Below are 19,047 nucleotides of genomic sequence, written 5' to 3'. Positions count from 1 at the left end.
GTATATGTATACACACACATACATGTGCATGTGGAGGCCAGAAGCAGATGATGGTGTCTTCCTCAAATGCTCTAGCTCTTATTTTTGAGTCAGGGTCTCTCAGTGAACCCAGAGCTCACTGATTCAGCCAGACAAGCTAGCCAGCCAGCCTTGGAGATCCTGTCTCCACATTCTAGGATTACAGGCAAGCACCACTAAGCCTGGCTTTTATGTGGGTGTTAGCTTGATCAACTAAGCCATCTCCCCAGACCTCTCTCATGACATTTGAAAAATTAAATAATTTTGATGTTATTACTTTGTTGTTAGTCTGCTCATGAAGAAATTCCACTCTTCCAAGTCCTTTACATGGAAGGCTGTGTTTAAATACTATGTCAAATTTGCATGGAAATGTCTGAATTTGAATCTCTGCCTCTTTTCTTTCTTTTTTTTAAATTTTAATTTATTTATTTGAGAGAGAGAGAGGGAGTAGAGAGAATGGGCACAATAGTCACTGCAAACAAACTCCAGACACATGTACCATCATGTGCATCTGGTTTACATGGGTACTAGGGAATTGAACCTGGGTCCACAGACTTTGCAGATGAGTGCCTTAACTGCTAAGCCATCTCTCCAGCCTTAAATTAAATTTTACTTTTAAAATCAGTAATGGGGCTGGAGAGATGGCTTAGCGGTTAAGCGCTTGCCTGTGAAGCCTAAGGACCCCGGTTCGAGGCTCGGTTCCCCAGGTTCCACGTTAGACAGATGCACAAGGGGGCGCACGCATCTGGAGTTCGTTTGCAGAGGCTGGAAGCCCTGGCGCGCCCATTCTCTCTCTCTCCCTCTATCTGTCTTTCTCTCTGTGTCTGTCGCTCTCAAATAAATAAATAAATAAATTTTTTTTAAAAAATCAGTAATGATTTAGATATTTATAGGGCATAATATGTAGGGGTTATGTCAAGATAAATAGCATTTCCATTTCCTTATTTTTTATGTTTGGATCCCTTGCAACCTCTTCACGAGTTCTTCATAAAATATATAATAGGGGGGCTTGGGAGATGGCTCAGGAGGGAAAGGGTTTGCTGAGCAAGTATAAGGACCTGAGTTCAGATTCCCAGCACCCACATAAATGTAGGGCATGGTAATGTACCTATAATCCCAAGTGTGGGGAGGCAGAGATAGGAGACTCCTGGGGCCTGCTGGTTTGTTGGGCTAGCTCAATCAGTGAGCCCCAGGTTCAATGAGAGACCCTGCCTCAAGGAGAGGGAGAACAAGGGAGGATGACACCTCATGTTGACCTCTGGCTTCCACATGAATACACATACATATACATCTAAGACCAGATTGTGTACGTGTGTGTATGTATGTATATAAATAACAGGTCACTGTAAACTATAACCACCCTAGTGTGTGAGACAGAACATATTCCTCCTAACTGCATTTAGGTGTTTGTTATCCAGCCTCATTCTCTCTGGATTTTTTTTTTTTCCCCTTCGTTTTGGTTTTTCAAGGTAGGGCCTCACTCTAGCTCAGGCTGACCTGGAATTCACTATGTAGCCTCAGGGTGGCCTTGAACTCACAGCAATCCTCCTACCTCTGCCTCCCGAGTGTTGGGATTAAAGGTGTGCGCCACCACACCCGGCCTCTTTGGATCTTTGATGTACTTCTTGTACCTGAGCAAATGGTGGTCCATGGCAGTGAGCTGAGCTACGAAGAACACGCCCTGGACACATGGGAGGGATGAAGGGTCCAATGGCTGGTCCTTTTACTGTGCATTTCTTGCTATCACTTCAGGACTCAAGATCAAATAGATAAAAAGCTGCCTGGCCAGGTGTGGTGGCGCACGCTTTTACTCCCAGCACTCAAGAGGCAGAGAGTAGGAAGATCGCTATGAGTTTGAGGCCTGAGACTACATAGTGAATTCCAGGTCAGCCTGAGCTAGAGTGAGACCCTATCTTAAAACAAAACAAAACAAACAACAACAACAAAAGCTGTCTGAACTCGTCACTGACTGCCACTTGCCTGTGTCCCTAGAAGGCTCCATTCTTTCATCTGATTTATTATTTCCGATCTTTATTATTCTGGGTAAACCGAAATGGGGAAAGATGAAAAATTTCACAAGGTTCTTCTAAAGCAATAAGGAGATGCTAAAAGTTTTAGTCTCTGTTGGTGTATACATAAATGTTCATTGTCTAGGCCCAAAAGACCTACTGAAAATGCTTAGACCAGAAGTTCATTTTTTTTTTGATCTGGGAAAAAAAATCATCAAACATTTCTTAGTATTTCATAATTCCTCATAGCAAAATAGATAACTATTCACAATGCAAAAGGCAAGTAAGGGTTGGGGAGATGGCGCACTGGTTAAAGGTGCCTGCTTACAAAGCCTGGCAGGAGTTCAGTTCTCCAGTACACACATAAAGACAGATGCAAAAAGTGGCACAAGCATCTAGCATTTGTTTGCAGTGCCAAAAGAACCTTGTATAGCTATACACATATGTGTCTTTTTTTTTTTTTTTTTTTTTTTTCAATTTTGGGAGGCTGGAGAAATGGCCCAGCTGTTAAGGCACTTGCCTGTAAAGCTTTTAAACATCCAGGTTCAATTTCCCAGTATGCATGTGTGGTGATTTGATTCAGGTGTCCACCATAAGCTTAGGTGTTCTGAATGCTAGGTTCCCAGCTGATGGAGATTTGGGAATTAACACATCCAGGAGGCTGTGTATTGTTGGGGCAGGCTTATGGGTGTTATAGCCAGTTTGCCCTTTCTATGTTTGGCACACTCTCCTATACCTGTTGTCCACTTGATGTTGGCCAGGGGGTGAAGACCATCCTTTGCTCATGCCATTATTTTCCCTACCATCATGGAGCCTCCCCCTCGAGCCTATAAGCCAAAATAAACCTCTTTTTTCCCACAAGCTGCTCTTGGTTGGGTGGTTTCTACCAGCAATGGGAACCTGACTGCAACAGCATGTAAAGCCAGATGTACAAAGTGATGCATGTGGAGTTCATTGCAATGGCTGGACGCCCTGGAATGCCCATTCTCACTCTCTTCTTGTGCTTGCAAATAAATATTTTTTTAAAAAAATTGTTGGGGCTGGGGAGATGGCTCAAAGATTAAAGGCACTTGCTTGCAAATTCTGTTGGCTTGAGTTCAATCCCCTGGCCACCCATATAAAGCCAGATGGACATTTGTTTGTAATTGCAACAGACCCTGATGAAACCACACACACAAATAAGTAAATAAATAATTTCATAGCACTTTGTTCAGGTTTTGGCAAAAAAAAAAAAAAAGAGTTCTGAAAAAAAACCACCTTTGTTTTTCTAAGATTTTGGGATTTTGAAGAAAAGGATTATAGATTAGCAATATTCTTTGAACTTTTTATTCTTTAATCCCCCCCCCCAAAAAAAAGTTGTGAGCTGTTCTATTTAAAGTCATCCTCTAAGCAGTCACAAGGTAAAATTATTACATTGAAAAAGCAACCAACCCCCACAGTTTTAATCCACACACAAATGTGTAGAAACTGAAAGACAGGGAGAAAAAAAAAGCCACAAAATAAACCAACCAACAACTGCCAGGTGCAGAGGTGCAGTGGAGCAAGCCCTTCCTAGCACTCAGGAGGCAGAGGTAGGAGGATTGTTGTGAGTTTGAGGCCTGCCTGAGACTTCATAGTGAATTCCAGGTCAGTCTGGGCTAGAGCGAGACCCTACCTCAAAAACAACAGCAAAAAACAAACAAAAAGCTGGGAGATAGGGCAGCTTCTTTTGTGGCTTAGAGGCTGAAAAGAAACAGGACTCCTTCAGCTAGTATCTACTCCCTGGACCAGCTATAAAATATGGCAAGATCCTGCAAGAGGTAACAGAATCTCCTCTGAACCTTGTGCAAACAATAAAACCAAAATAGGCTGTTTTGGTAATGACCTGGACATCGCATCCTATAGAAATGGAAAGAACATTTTCAGTGACTTTCCCCTTTAATCAAAGTCTCTGTGTCTTGTTCTGGCTTAGAGAGGATGCAGATATAGCCCAAGTAACTCTGTCCTCACTTGGTCATCTGAGGTCTATAGTGCTCACCTCCATTGTCAATTAGCCAGCGGTTCTGACTGCCCATGGGGTCTTTCTTTTTGATCACACCCACCAGGTCACCTTCCAGAAGGGAGACATCCAAGTCCTGAGCAGCATTGAAGTTCCGTTCTACTTGGAAGAGCTTTTCAGGTGGATACCTTGCCAGCAGGGAGGTGCGGAGTTCTTCGGACTGTAGCATGTAGCTTGGCTGAAAGGCACACACGTGATCATCAAGTTGAATGCCCATCCGGCCATCATCCTCACAGCCGTATTTAATATCAACTCACTGTATGAGTCTCAGAAGTGAGGTCACCTACCGCCAACAGATGCTTTTGTAACTGAATTAGTAGGTGAAAATCACAGTTTCTTGGGCAATGCTAATACTTCTGGGGCTATGAAACAAGCTAATACACTTATTTTGTAAACAAAAAGTTGTGATTAAAATGGTAGCCAAGGTTAAAGGCGCTTTTTTTGCAGAGCTTGCCAGCCCAGGTTCAATTCCAAAACTGAGCACATAAGCTGGATGCAAAAAGCAACTCAAGCATCTGCTGTAAGCGGCGAGCGGCCCTGGCACGTGAGCATGAGCGTGCCCGTATTTAGAAGGAGCCAGGCTCGCTGACTCAGGCCTTCAGCCACAGTACTTGAGAGGCTGAGACAGGATGAGTTTGAAGGAAGCTTGGTCTACAGCGTGAACTCCAGGCCAGCCTGAGCTACAGTGAGACTCTGCCTCAAACACACACACACACACACACACACACACACACACACACACACACACACACACACAAATGCACCTAAAATTCACAGTCCTGGGGCTGAGGGGGGGGGTGCTGTAGCTCAGTGGTACAGCATGTTCTTAGCATGCATGAGACCCTTGGTTTAATCACCAGCATAAAAATAAACTTTAAAATTAAAAAGCACCAAAATGCCAAATAATATTAATAAGTTTTATACTTTGCTAGATGACTCTAAATAATTAAGAATTTCCCTATCTTGACTTTCTAATCTGAAAAAGTCATAAAAATAAGAAAATAAAGGTAATAATAAATCTAGTCAACTCTTCCTTTGAAAGTAATATAAATGTCTATAGGATTATATGGAACAGAAGTATAAATAAAGGTGAATAAGAAGTCTTTGATTAGGAGCCATGTAATCTGGTGCATGTTACCCTAATTTTCTTTTATTTGAGAGAGAGAGAGAGAGAGAGAGAGAGAGAGAGAGAGAATATGAGAATGGGCATGCCAGGACCTCCAGCTGCTGCAAACAAACTCCAGACACATGCACCACCTTGTGCATCTGGCTGGCTTATGTGGGTACTGGGGACTTGAACCTGGGTCCTTAGGCTTCACAGGCAAATGCGTTAACTGCTAAGCACTCTTCAGCTCCCTAATTTAATTTTTTTCATTTTATTTATATGTAAGCAGAAAGAGAGAGAAGAAAGGCAGAGAATGGGAGCACCAGGACCTCTTGCCACTGCAAACCAGCTCCAGATGCATGTGCCACTTTGTGCATCTGGATTTATGTGGGTACTGGAAATTGAACCTGGGTGCTTAGGCTTTGCAGGCAAGCGCCTTAACCACTGAGCCATCTCTTCAGCCCCATACCCTAATGTTTTCTTGGTTTTGTTTTTTGGGTTTTTTTTTCCCCATACCCTAATTTTTAAGATATAGAAAGACTTGTGTTAAAAATAATATAACTCTAGGTAAAAATGCCATCAGTCATTGACAGTTGAGCTGTATTAACTTGTAATATATGATCAAACACAGGAAGCCTGACAGAATTAATATACCTTAAATGGGTTCAATTACTTCACCCATGTATTAATACTTTGATTGATGCATTAACACTTAAGATTGAAGAATGATTTCAGATGGCAGCTTGAAGTTCATATCAAATCCACAGGCAGTCATAATCAGGTACCAGTGGGCACATCAGTGATACTCGAGAAATAACCAATTCATAAGCCCATGGTAGATGAAACCCAATAACCTGTATTCTCCCTTTATTACAAAATATTTGAACTCTTATTCAACTGTTCATCTGTAGAAACACAGCTGGGGTTAACTGTGTGCTAGGCAATTCCCAAGCACCTTCCAAAGGTTAACTCTTGGGATAGCCTGATGATGTAGAGATAATGACTATCACCTGTATCTTAGAGATGAGGAACAAAGACCCAGAAGGGAGCAAATATGCTTGGGATGCACAGTGCACAAGCACCAGTCCAGGTCCGAGGTCCACACTCAACTCAGAACCGCCCCTTGGAGCGCCTACTCACCAGGCCCAGGAGGGGCTTCCTTGCAGACTGGCGGTCTGTGGTTTTCCTCTCAAATGGCTTCTTGGTAGCTGGAAGTGACTCGGGGAAGAAGGTGAAGACCTGGAGCTGCTGCAGAACCCTGCTGTGCTCTTCGTGGAAGATGGCAATCAGGTTGCCCTCTCGGTCGGCACCTTTGAGTAACTGGAGTCCATGGGAACCGTCAGGATAGAGGAAAGAAGGGAGCACTGATGAGAGCCCTGGGGCTGACAGTTTCTTTAGACCAACTGGACACTAAGGGCCAACTGCAGGTGGCTCTCTGTCAGCTACCAAAACAGCGGCCAGGTCAAGAGACAAGGTGCTCTGTGACACTGCCCGAGGCCAGCTCTTCTAGGAAAAGCTCAGGATGGAAAGAGATGTGAAAAGGCCTCAAGTTTCAGCGCACCAGGACTTCCTGATGGGTAGGACCTGATTTCTCAACCCCGCGCCCAGGAGAGTAGGGGCTCACCGACAGCAGCGGCTGTAGCTGCTCCAGTGCCTGCTGCACAAAGTCACAGTGGGCCTCGGCGTAGCCGTGGATGCAGTTGGCGAAGAGGCCCTGGGCGTACTGCTGGAACTTGGGCAGCTCGTCCAGCAGCTGCGCGTTCAGCGCCTCGTAATTGTTGCGGGCCGCCTGCAGCTCCTCCAGGGTCTTCTTGTCCTTGAGCTTCTCTGCCCTCTCGGTGCAGTTGTAGAAGTCCAGGAGCTTGTCGAAGCGCTTCTGCACCAGCTTGTGGGGCCCTGTGAACATGCTCAGCAGCTGATTTAAGGGGGTGACGACAAGCCGCTCTGTCCTCTCCTTCTGCAGGGACAAGAAAGGCATGTCACTCAGTTGGCCACTATCACTAAAGCCCCCCAACACCTGATGGCTGCTCAGGTCCTGTCAGGTACTTCCTCCTTTGCACCTGCTGATGAGCTGACCCCGCAGAGACCCACAGTCACTCTGTGGATGCATTTCCCCACCCCTGGGCCTCTGCTCCATCCAACTGCCTCGCAACCAGGCCTTTGCCAACTAGGCTCACCCCATGTTAGCTTCTCAACTGATAATGCCAAGCCACACATCAACATGATGTTTCCAATAGAAGCCAAGAGCCTGTTTGGCTACCCTTATTATGCATGTGCCCTTGCTATACGGCTTGAAGTTCAGATTTACTTCTTACACAACTGAGATCTAGTACTTTCACACCCCTATGAAACCGCTCTAGCCATAACTACTTGGTAATATGTGTCTTTCACATCTCAGAGGGTTTTTCTTATTCTTTCTAGAAGAACAGGTACCAAGGTAGAGTACAGAGCACATTAAAAAAATAGGTACTCAACAGCATCTTAAAAATAACTGGACCAGTGTGGTGGTGCACCTTTAATCCCAGCACTTGGGAAGCAGAGGTAGGAGGATTGCAGTGAGTTAGCAGCCAGCCTGAGATGACATAGTAAATTCCAGATTAGAGTGGACTAGAATGAGACTCTACCTTGAAAAAATCACAACAATGAATATAATAGTAATAATGATTAATAATAATAACAGACATAGAACACTTGGAAGTTCTCCAAGTGTGCACACCCGCTTCAGCCTAATCCATGTCCGCTTCATTCTATTTGCAATCAAATAATCTCTATGCGGGAGTTCCTATGCAACTAAGCTTTAGTATTTTCTGCATGAAGTACTTAGTACTTTATAAAAGACCTACTAGAAAAGGAATACTTAGGAATAATTGCTTTTGGTCAGACTTATCAACAATGATCTCAGACTAAATTTCCTAGTTTTTCTTTCCCCAATTTATCCTTGGAAACTAAGTTGAACAGAAGCTCTTAAAAATCCTCTGAAGGGGGTTAAGGCGCATACCTGTGAAGCCTAAGGACCCAGGTTTGATTCTTCAGGTCCCACATAAGCCAATGCACATGGTGGCACATGCATCTGGAGTTTGTTTGCAGTGGCTAGAGGCCCTGGCACACCCATACTCACTCTCTTCCTCTCTCCCTCTTTCTGTCTATCATAAAGATCATGTTTTGGAGCATACGTTTAAAAAAAATCCACTGAAGGGCTGGAGAGATGGCTTAGTGGTTAAGGAATTTGCCTGCAAAGCCAAAGGATCCCAGTTTGACTCTCCAAGACCCACCTAAGCCAGATGCACAAGGAGATGCATGCATCTGGAGTTCATCTGCAGTGGCTGGAGGCCCTGGCACACCCATTCTCTCACTCTCTTCACAAATAAATAAAATATATTTTAAAAAAATCCACTGAAGACCCAGGCGTGGTGGTGCCTTTAATCCCAGCACTCAGGAGGCAGAGGTAGGAGGATCGCTGTGAGTTTGAGGCCACCCTGAGACTACATAGTGAATTCCAGGTCAGCCTGGACTAGAGTGAAACCCTACCTCGAAAAACAAAAGAAAAAATCCACTGAAGGGGTGGGGAGGTAGACACTTGTAGTGCAAGCCCGAGGACGGGGTTGGGTCCCCAGCACTATGCACGTGGTAGGTGGGTATGGTGCTACCTGTAATCCCAGTGCATGGGAAGTGCAGACAGGATCCCTGCAGCAAGCTGGCTAGCCCGACTAGCTGAGTCAGTGAGCTCTGGGCCTCAGTAAAAATCAAGAGCGATCAACACCAACCGGGATGTAAGCCCCGTGTGAACATACTACAAAGGGCTCCCACCTCTGGAACCGACTTCTGCAAGAGCTGTCATGTGAGGCAAAGCTACAGACTTACAAAGTTTGTGAAGAGCTGGTCACTGATGTAGCGGTGCACCTTTTCAAACTGCTCCAGGTCGCGGTGGCCTCTCTCCATGCACACGTCCCACATGCTCATGGCTGCCACCACCTTCACACATGCGGATTCCTGGAGACAGAACCGGACCCAAATAAGAATACACAGAACTTTCCAGCCTTCACCATTTTGTTACAGAGGTAACAAAGGAATTCTAACTCTCTAGTACAACACATTAGCTTTGAAGCAAGCTTACCTTTCTTTATCAACTATGATTCATGGGGCACGATAAAAGTTAAGAATTTCAGTCAAATTAGAAAAAATGTTGAGGTTATTTAAAAGTTTATTTATTTTTATTTGAGAGAGAGAAAGAGGTAGATAGAGAGAATGGGCATGCCAGGACCTCTAACCACTGCAAATGAACTCCAGACACATGCGCTACCTTGTGCATCTGGCTTATGTGCATAATGGGGAATCAAACCTGGGTCCTTTGGCTTTGTAGGCAAATGCCTCAACCACTAAGCCATCTCCCCAACCCCTGTTGATGTTTTTATCATCTCTCATCATTAGCATTTCTCTTTGCCCCAGTAGAAAAGGGTTCCTTCCTTTCCTTCCCCTTCTCTTTCCTTTCTTTTCTTTTTGAAGACAGGGTCTCATGGAGCCAAGGCTGACCTCAAGCTTATGATGCTCATACCTCCACATCCAAAGTGCTGGGATTACAAACATACACTCATACCCTATTATTTCTTAAAATATCTATTTTTAATATTTATTTGACAGAGAGAGGAGAAAGAGGGAAAATGGGTGCACAGTGCACACCCCACTTAGCACATCTTATTTTATGTGGGTACTGGGGAATCGAACCCAGGCCTACAGGCTTAGCAAGCAAGTGCCTTTAATGGCTGAGACATCTCTCCCGCCCCTAACTTTTTTTAAATGCACATGTATGGGTGGGTATGTGTGCATGTGGAGACCATAGGACAACTTCAGGTGTTGTTTCTCAAGTGCCATCCATCTTTTTTTTTTTTTTTTTGAGGCAGAGTCTCTCATTGGCCTGGAACTTGCAAATCATGTCAAACTGGCTGGCTAGCGAGTATGCAGGGATCTTCCCATCCCTGCCTCCCCAGTACTGGGGTTACACATGCATGCTACCACATTGATTTTTTTTACGTGGGATTTGAAGCTTGAACTCAGGTCCTTCTCCATGCAGGGTAATGACTTTATTGAGTGAATTATCTCCACAGCCCCATGAGATGGTTGTTAAATTCACCAAAACAGCCAATCAAATCAAACCAAGATGACTCCTGCAGGATTATGAGGATCAGTCACCTCTCAAGTCCTGCTCATGCTATCCCTCCTCAGGGACAGCTGCCTCTGGCTCCCTCTGGACAATCACACTCCTGTTTCCCTGCGGACTCTGGCTCTCCTCTGCTTTTTCCTCTTACTGCAAGAAACACCTTGTAGCAGACAGTGCAGCCTACTAAGGTTTACTGCCTTTCTCCTCCACAGCTACTAGAATGTGAATCCAGTATGACAGAGGTATCTCTGTGTTCACTGACTCAGTTCTCACTTGCTAAATAAATGACTGCATATGAGATGCCACCTGACTGACCATGACAAATTCTAAATTTTATTATTTTATTTTATTTTTGTTTTGGAGGGGTGGGGTTTCAAGGTAGCGTTTCAGCCCAGGCTGATCTGGAATTCACCATGTAGTCTCAGGCTGGCCTCGAACTCAGTGATCCTCTTACCTCTACCTCCTGAATGCTAGGATTAAACCACTATGCATGGCTAATATTTTACTTTTTAAAAAAGATCTTTTGTCTTTGTCACAGAAAGTCTTCACATATAAATGAAGCCAGTACTCTGGCAGAAAGATAAACTGAAGAATCTCCCTACTTCTTCTCTAGTGGAGAACTAATGTGAAACATGGTATCATCTTATTTTCTTTTTTTTAAAAAAATTTATTTATTTATTTGAGAGCGACAGACACAGAGAGAAAGACAGATAGAGGGAGAGAGAGAGAATGGGCGTGCCAGGGCTTCCAGCCACTGCAAATGAACTCCAGACGCATGCGCCCCCTTGTGCATCTGGCTAACGTGGGACCTGGGGAACCGAGCCTCGAACCGGGGTCCTTAGGCTTCACAGGCAAGCGCTTAACCGCTAAGCCATCTCTCCAGCCCCATCTTATTTTCTTTAAAAGAAAGCAGGGCATGGTTGCTCATTCCTGTAATGCCAGCACTCAGGAGGTGGAAGCAGGAGGATCAGGAGTTCAAGGTCATCCTCAACTACTTGGTGAGTTTGAGGCTAGCCTAGGCTACATGAGAACCTGTTTCAAACAAAGAAACAAACTATAGCTGTGTCTATGTAGAGAGAAAGCCCCATAATATCAGCCCATGTGCCAACATAGAAATGAAATTGTAGACAAGGAGCTCCACGGCTCTCTACAGTCAATATGATTATTTAATAGTACTTTTCATTTTATGTCAGCAACAAAAGGGTTCCATATCCTCTCTCGTAACCTCTGCCAGTAGTCAAGAACCAACCTACCTATCAATCAAACAGTTGCTAATGTTATATAGGTCCTACTGTAAGATGCTGTCATCTAATGCTACACAGAAGAGCCTTCTCCAGCATGTACTGGCTGTATGTGCAGAAAAGAAGGGGAGACAGCAGTCATGATGGGGCTGTCAGGATTGTGGGAAAGCCATGAGAAGCAGTAAGATAAGGAAACATACTTGGTAGTTGTCCCAATATGATTTTTGTCACCTTAAAGTATTTCTGATAACTTTTATATGTATTAATTTTGATTGAAAAAACACTATAAAGGGGGACTGGAGAGATGGCTTAGTGGTTAAGGCACATGCCTATGAAGCCTAAGGACTCAGGTTTGATTCCTCAATACCCACATAAAGCCAGATGCACAAGGTAGAGCACACATTTGGAGCTCAATTGCAGTGGCTAGAGGCCCTGGTGCACCAATTCTGTCTCTCCCCCCATCTCATAAAACCTTGTTTCAAAAAAACAAAAACAAAAATAGGGCTGGAGAGATGGCTTAGTAGTTAAGGTGCCTACCTGTGAAGCCTAAGGACCCATGTTCAACTCTCCAGGTTCCACGTAAGCCAGATACACAGTGATGCAAGTGTGCAATGTCACACATGCACACAAGGTGGCACATATTTCTGGAGTTCAATTTCAATGGCTGAAGGCCCTGCCAATTTTTTCCCTCTCAACCTCTCTTTCTCTCCCTCTCATTAAAGGAAAAAACAAACAAACAAACAAACAAAGGCTGGGGAGATGGCTCAGTGATTAAAGGCACTTGATTGCAAAGCCAAAGCCTGCTGGTCTGGGTTCAATTCCCCACCACCCATGTAAAGCTGGAAGGGCATTCTCATTTGCAGCAGCAAAAGACCCTGGCACATGTGCATACATACATATGAACAAATAATTAAAATCAAACAAAAAAGCAAAAGTAAAGGATCTCTTCTAAAGAAAGAGCAGGAACATAACTATACTTCTAGTGCTTATGTACTTCCTTCCACTAAATTAGAGAACTCAGAACAGAAGGACTTGAGTTCTAGCTATCACTGCCGGGGGCAAGTGAAGACTCAGGCCTGCCTAATGTCGTCGCTTCTCTAGCTCCTGGAAGCTACTCACGGTTGTGATGACTTTAAAGCTCTCACTGAAGGCTAAAATTGCTGGGAATGTTAGCATGATCCTGTCAGCGTGGCACTAGGGAGGCGGAGGGGACCCCATCTCAAAGCACAATGTAAAACCAGAGGCTGCCGGGAGGCGGAGACCCCATCTCAGAGCAAGATGTAAAACCAGAGGCTGCCAAAGGACACCTCCAGAGGAATGTTCTTCTGCGTAACACCTCATCTTGTCTGTTCCCTGCTCTTCATGGTATCCATCATTTAACTTTCAAAATGATTTTAATCAAGTGAACTGTGACAAATGCTTCTAAAAAGCTGTGTGCGGGAAGAGTGAAGAGTCACAGGGAGGGGCCAGGCCACTTCAAAGTATTATTTATATACATTATTTATAACATATATACTATTTATATAAGCCACTTCTAAATGTTATTTAATATTTATTTGAAAAACATAATTTTCTCTTTCTTTGCAAGCAGAGAAAGACAGAAGAGAGTCAGGGAGAATGGGTAGGCCTGGGCCTCCGGCCACAGCAAACGAACGCCAGATGCACTTTGTTATGTGCCTTTACGTGGGCACTGGGGAATTGAATTTGGGATGTTAGCACTTTAACTGCTAAGCCATCTCTCCAGCCCTTATTTAACATTTAAATGACCTGGAATCCCAATAAAAAGCGCACCATGACACAATGGTTTCTGAGTCCAGATTATGCTAAGATGAACAGGAAGTGGACAGCATTTCCTGACAAAGCACTGTGGACACTCACCCGGATATGCTGGAGGTAGAGGGAAAGATCTCGGATAAAAGACTTAATCAATCTTTCTTGCATGCGGAAGTTCTTTTCTGTTTCTTCAAATACTTCATCTTTTATCTGTTTAAAGTAAGTGCTGTCAGCAAATGTAGACTCTCTCTCAGACTTTATTGGCAAAATTATCTTTCTTAGAAACAATGCTCACTGAAACTCCACCCCCTCCGAATTATATTGAGTTTGAACGTATCTGTGGCTTTAAAAAGACCTCTCAAGCACATGTGGGCCTGCCTACCTGCCTCCCAGCAGACTTTCCTCCCCACTTCGGATGTGAACCCTGCGTCCTGGCTGAGCTGCCATCCTCACCGTTCCCAGGACTGCCACATCTGTCCAGCAGGTCCTCCCTCCCTTGGACAAACCTGCCTTTCCCCCAGGGCGCAGATGCATTCTTCGGCCAGCATGAAGTAAATTCCAGGGAACTTCTGTTTCTCAAAGTACTGCCGCGTTCAGACACACAGCGCAGAGTGTGGCAGCTGAGCGCGTTCTGGCCTGCACTCCGTGCCCATGTGTACACTGCGCATAGAAAGAGGCCTGCAGGCCTTGGGTCTGCTCAGTACTACTGCTAACCTGCCTTTCAAGTCACTCCACCTCCTCTTGTCACGTTTTGCTATTTGCCACAAAGCATCCAATTAGGTGATCTCTTAAATTCCTTCTAGCTTAACATGCCCACAATCTAAGACTGGGCTCCCCAGAAAGATTACAAGCTCCTTAGAGGTATGAAAACCACAGTTACTCTTACAGGTCTGCCAATCTGGCCTGATTTTCCTTTGTGTATGTTGTAAGCAGCTCACTAGGTCCCGATGGAGGCTCGGGGAGCGGATTCACATTCTTTATAGCTGCGGGGCCGTTTCTGCCAGCTGGCAAAATTTGGGAAGGCACTAAGAAGGGACCCATGCCAGTACCCACCAGTGGCTGTCCACAGACCCCCTGCAAGGCTGCCAAAGGTGTACTGTGTCCTCAAACGCAGGGACCTCACCTGAGGAGCGAAGCCAGTGAGGTGTTTCAGGTGACTGCTGACCCGGCTGGACTTCTTGATGATGGAGTGGATGTTCAGCTTGGAAATCTTCTCCATGAGGCTGTCTTCATCGCCCTTACGGTACTTAAGCACTAGGAAGAAGTCAACGGAGCTGGTAAGAAAAACCTTCCTAAGCCTGAATTCAAATAGCTTAGGAAAATTCCCCCCAATATATATTTTTCTCATAACTGGACATAAAATGAGATTAACAACCCAATCTAGACTGAGTATATATCATCAATGAGTTTATAAGTAAGTGGACAAAATACTGATCAAAGAACCACTTTAGATCAGATTCAGTGCCTCTCTCAGCACAGATACCAGGCAGTTGGAAGAAGGGTTAGAGACAACAGGAAAGGCAGCAGAGGGTAAGATTGAGAGGGACCCCTCTGAATTCAATGCCCAGTTCTGTCACTTTATCAGGGTACAGCCTTAAATAGGTTGTTTTACTTCTCTAAGTATCACTTTATTCTTTGATAAAATGTACAAAGAAATATTATTTTATTCCAGGCATATAATGTACACTGAACATTAGTCACCTTGCCTTCATTTCCTTGCACTAACCCTCCCACTAATTCTCTTTATTCCCCTAAACAATTTCATGTCTGCAGAATGTAGTACTGTTGAGTCCTCTAAGACTTCTTTTGATTGTCTCATATACAAATGAGGTATCTATATATAATGGTCTCACACAGTAACTGTATACTAGTTACTTCACTAACTATTACGTCATATTTTAACACAATCTATAGAAAAGTACAGAGAAAACAGTAGAAGGGGAAGACCGAATGATTAAAAAAAAGTACACCCTGTCACAGTGGATGGAGACAACATTGTATTGGGAGACTGGATTAAGAGCCAACCATCAACTATCAAGAGTCACAACCACGACACTTATTAACATGGCTGCCATAACTGAAACTAGCCAAGAGAGCATGACGTATATCTAACTTTGAATAAAGTGGAAAACTGAAGCACTAGGGATCAAGCGGAATGTGGCAAACAGTGGAAAGACAGGCAAAGAGGCTATTCTATGTATTCTCTGAGGGTGTGACTAAGCCATTGTAGAGCAGCCAGTCACCGTGCGACACCTGTTGAGTGTTCAGTGTAGGGCTTCAATAAGGGGTTGGTATAAAAAACTAAAGTGGCCTGGCTCATTCTGTGGAGGGACAGTGGGAGTCTGGACAGGTGACTATATAGGGTTATGAGGGACATGAGGGAGCCATACCAGACAGCAGGTCACTGGGCACAGGTGGTAATGAGGGGACTCAGGGAAGTGGGTAGTTTCTTCTGAAAGATGCAAAGTCCTAACAACAGTTGGCAGTAAGACTGCAATGAGGAGAGAAACCAATCCAAGCACAGGGGGCGAAGGACTGCATTACAGGAGCTGAGAGGAAAGGGCGCATGCCTGAACAACCCTGTCTGCTCACTCACTATCTGGCCCACCTTCTTACCTCCTGGCAGAGACTCTTACTGCCTCCCGGCTATTGCTTAGTTACCGATGCCTTATTCTGACAGCCCATGGTGGTACTTTTATTATCATTGCCCTTTGTACACACCAGAGTTGTCCCAAATTCCACCATTTCTCCATCATAGCCATTGTACAACTATAACCTACTTTGTCCAACTCTGGGGATGATTTTTGTGAGGAAAGCCTTTTCACAGGACATTAAAAAAAAAAAAAAAAAAAAGGCCAGTCCTCAAAAAAAAAAAAAAATACATTAAAGAAAGAATTATGCCTTTCTTACCCAGATCTTTTCGACGTTTATATTCATTAATGTTTACATTGATTTCCTTGACAGCAAGAACTGCATTGGTTAAAGGCACTTTGTCTGGATGGGATTCTGGGGTGGAATTCAGCAACTCCATTAGCAGCAACGGATAACGCATTACTCTCTGTACTGGCTTGATGAGGAAGGAGCCCAGGTTAATATAATTAGTGCATCCCCTGTAAGAGAAGCAAAAAAGGGCTTTACTCAACTGCCAGTGATAATGTATCTCTAGACAGTATTTCTATTCCTAAGTGTGGCTGTGTCTTTACCATGCTTTCTACTTTCATTCATTCAACATGCTCTCAGGCAATGCTTAATGATGGAGTCAGGTTCAGAGACACACCCTATTGGGTGATTTTGTTGTGTGAACAAAATGTATTACCCAGACTAAGAAGGCTACATTGTTCTTGGTAAAATAACCTTCTAGGCCATCACTGTATATATAATTTACTATTGACTGAAAAATAACTATGTGACACATGACTGTGTCTACTAGGCACCTGATAAACACCTTCTATTGTAGGTGCTAAGATTTAATAGTGAAAAAAGAGTGTCCTTGTTTTGGTGGAAGAAAATAAGTAAGAAATAAAGTATCATTTGGTGATAAATACTATGAAAAAATATAGCAAGATAAGTACGTCTAGGTTTCTGTCTACGAAGTAAGAAAGCCAGGCTTTTGAGGGCCAGGCGAAACTCACTGGATAGCTCATGCATCAACCAGGAAACAAGCAGACTTACCACTCGTTGTACAGGCTCCTACAGGGCAGGGAGCGGGAGGAAAAAGAGACAGCATATTAGAGATGGTGATTTTCTCACGCTTCTCAGAATATAGCCACTCAGAAGACAAACATCACATGGGAGAAAGGAAAATTAGGAATGTCTATGGTAGCATTGTTAAAGTTCATAAGCCCTAACTTTCCTCTGAGCTACTCATTCATACATCTTTACAACTTGGCTCCCCAGGAAGAGAATCTCACTCGACAGTTGAGAACTTGGCCTCACCTGAGCTCTTTACTTAGATCATACTATCTCCCTGGCTGCTTCTTACTTGACAAATGATTTTGTTTGTTTGTTTGGTTTGGTTTTTTGAAGTAGGGTTTCACTCTAGTCTGGGCTGACCTGAAAGTCACTCTGTAGTCTCAGGGTGGCCTTGAACTCATGGCGATCCTCCTATCTCTGTCTCCCGTGTGCTGGGATTAAAGGTGTGCACCACCACACCTGGCTTCACAAATGATTTAAAGAACATGTGGCAGAGTTGCAGATCCAGGCCTCAAGACAAATGGAAAACAACCTGTGTGGATATCCTCTGCACCTGCTGTAGCGCCATCCGTCCCCAGAACAGCATGAAGCAGCGGGCCTGGGAAAGATTTAAGTGCAGGACGTAGTAATGACTTTTAAAATTGCTGTTTTATAGACAAGGTCTCACTCTTTAGCACAGGTTGGCCTGGCGCTCACTATGTAAGTCGCAGTGGCCCTGAACTCATTGTTACCTCCTGCCTCAGCCTCCTGCGTGCTGGGATTACAGGCATGTGTTACCACAGCTGGCTTAGGATATAAGTGATTAACCAGATAATAGCACAATCAAGATGTCACTTAAAGATTCCCAAGACATAACGCTGGAAAAGAGGCAAGCTACAGAACAGGATATATTATATAAAGTAAGGTAGGTAGTAGATGCTGAGAAGTCCAGACATACACATGGGTAACATCAAAGGGCAGGCCTAAGAATCCCAATGGAAAGGAAGCAGTCAAAACTCCTACTTAAGATCTGCCAGGGAGTCCTGAAGATGCTTCTGGATCTTCTCATCCTTCTCATAGATTTCCAGCAGGGAAATAGCTTCATCATGATTCTGGCAGTAAACCCTGTATGTTCCCTCAAGTTCATCTCGGTGATCAAGAAACACAGGGCCTTGGGAGAACGCATGAGCATACAGTACTGTTAGTAACCTCAGCTTCCCAAATACAAAGCACGTTATCAAACTTCAACATTGGTCAAGTCCACCTACTATAAGAAACAATAAAACCATCAGGTTACTAAGTATCCCTATAATAGGCTAAAGTAGAAATCATTTATAACACAATTTGGAAAAGTATACCATCCATGTATTACTTAGAACACACACATCTGCCTCAAAACAGCATCCAACTGTTTTTGTTGTTGGGCTTTTTTGCTTTCTTCAAGGTAGAGTTTAACTCTAGCCTAGGCTGACCTAGAACACTATGTAGTCTCAGAGTGGCCTCAAAGTCATGGTGATCTTCCTACCTCTGCTGGAATTAAAGGTGTGTGCTCCTGTGCCTGGCCCACCTGTTTATTTTTTTATTTTTTGGTTTTTTGAGGAAGGGTCTCACTCTAGCACAGGCTGACCTGCAATTCACAATGTAGTCTCAGGGTGCCCACGAACTCATGGCGATCCTCATACCTCTGCCTCCTGAGTGCTGGATTAAAGGCATGTGCCACCACTCCCGGCTCCAACTGTTTTTATTTAGACAGATAAAGGCATCTGCTAACCATGTGGCCTTAGGACCAGCACCGCACAGTCCTACTTGGTCTTAACTATCCAAAAAGATGCAGAAATCCCGCTACACTAGTGGTTTCTAATTTTGTGCATAAATTAAAAATATAGGCATTTTAATTATACTGTTTTAAAATATCTGTGCTGTGGGACTGGGGATGTAGCTCAGTTGGTAGAATGCTTGTCTACTGTAAACAAAGAGCTAGGTTGGCTTCCTAGCGCCACATAAAACTGAGCATGGTGGCATACACCTGCACCCTC

At 44.1% G+C, this 19,047-nt stretch overlaps 1 protein-coding gene and 1 non-coding gene across 8 annotated transcripts in view; both read right to left on the bottom strand.

The window, feature by feature from the left end:
• Window positions 1–19,047, bottom strand: part of LOC101608951 (dynamin binding protein) — a 133,225-nt gene that overhangs the window by 4,620 nt on the left and 109,558 nt on the right. For all 7 annotated transcript variants that reach the window (XM_045152050.1, XM_045152056.1, XM_045152062.1 and 4 more), the window contains 9 exons: window positions 18,035–18,182; window positions 17,012–17,029; window positions 16,250–16,449; window positions 14,463–14,593; window positions 13,445–13,549; window positions 9,032–9,160; window positions 6,795–7,127; window positions 6,311–6,490; window positions 4,045–4,243 (listed from right to left, as the gene is read on the bottom strand). In XM_045152050.1, the coding sequence (XP_045007985.1) occupies window positions 4,045–4,243; window positions 6,311–6,490; window positions 6,795–7,127; window positions 9,032–9,160; window positions 13,445–13,549; window positions 14,463–14,593; window positions 16,250–16,449; window positions 17,012–17,029; window positions 18,035–18,182 (1,443 nt within the window). The remainder of the gene's footprint in view (window positions 1–4,044; window positions 4,244–6,310; window positions 6,491–6,794; window positions 7,128–9,031; window positions 9,161–13,444; window positions 13,550–14,462; window positions 14,594–16,249; window positions 16,450–17,011; window positions 17,030–18,034; window positions 18,183–19,047) is intronic.
• Window positions 17,516–17,649, bottom strand: LOC123457870. The gene has a single exon (XR_006635229.1). It is a non-coding gene; the product is annotated as a small nucleolar RNA SNORA55 (small nucleolar RNA).

This window comes from Jaculus jaculus, chromosome 1 (assembly GCF_020740685.1).
Source record: "Jaculus jaculus isolate mJacJac1 chromosome 1, mJacJac1.mat.Y.cur, whole genome shotgun sequence".
Lineage (NCBI taxonomy): Eukaryota > Metazoa > Chordata > Mammalia > Rodentia > Dipodidae > Jaculus > Jaculus jaculus.
This window is presented reverse-complemented; position numbering and strand designations above follow the sequence as displayed.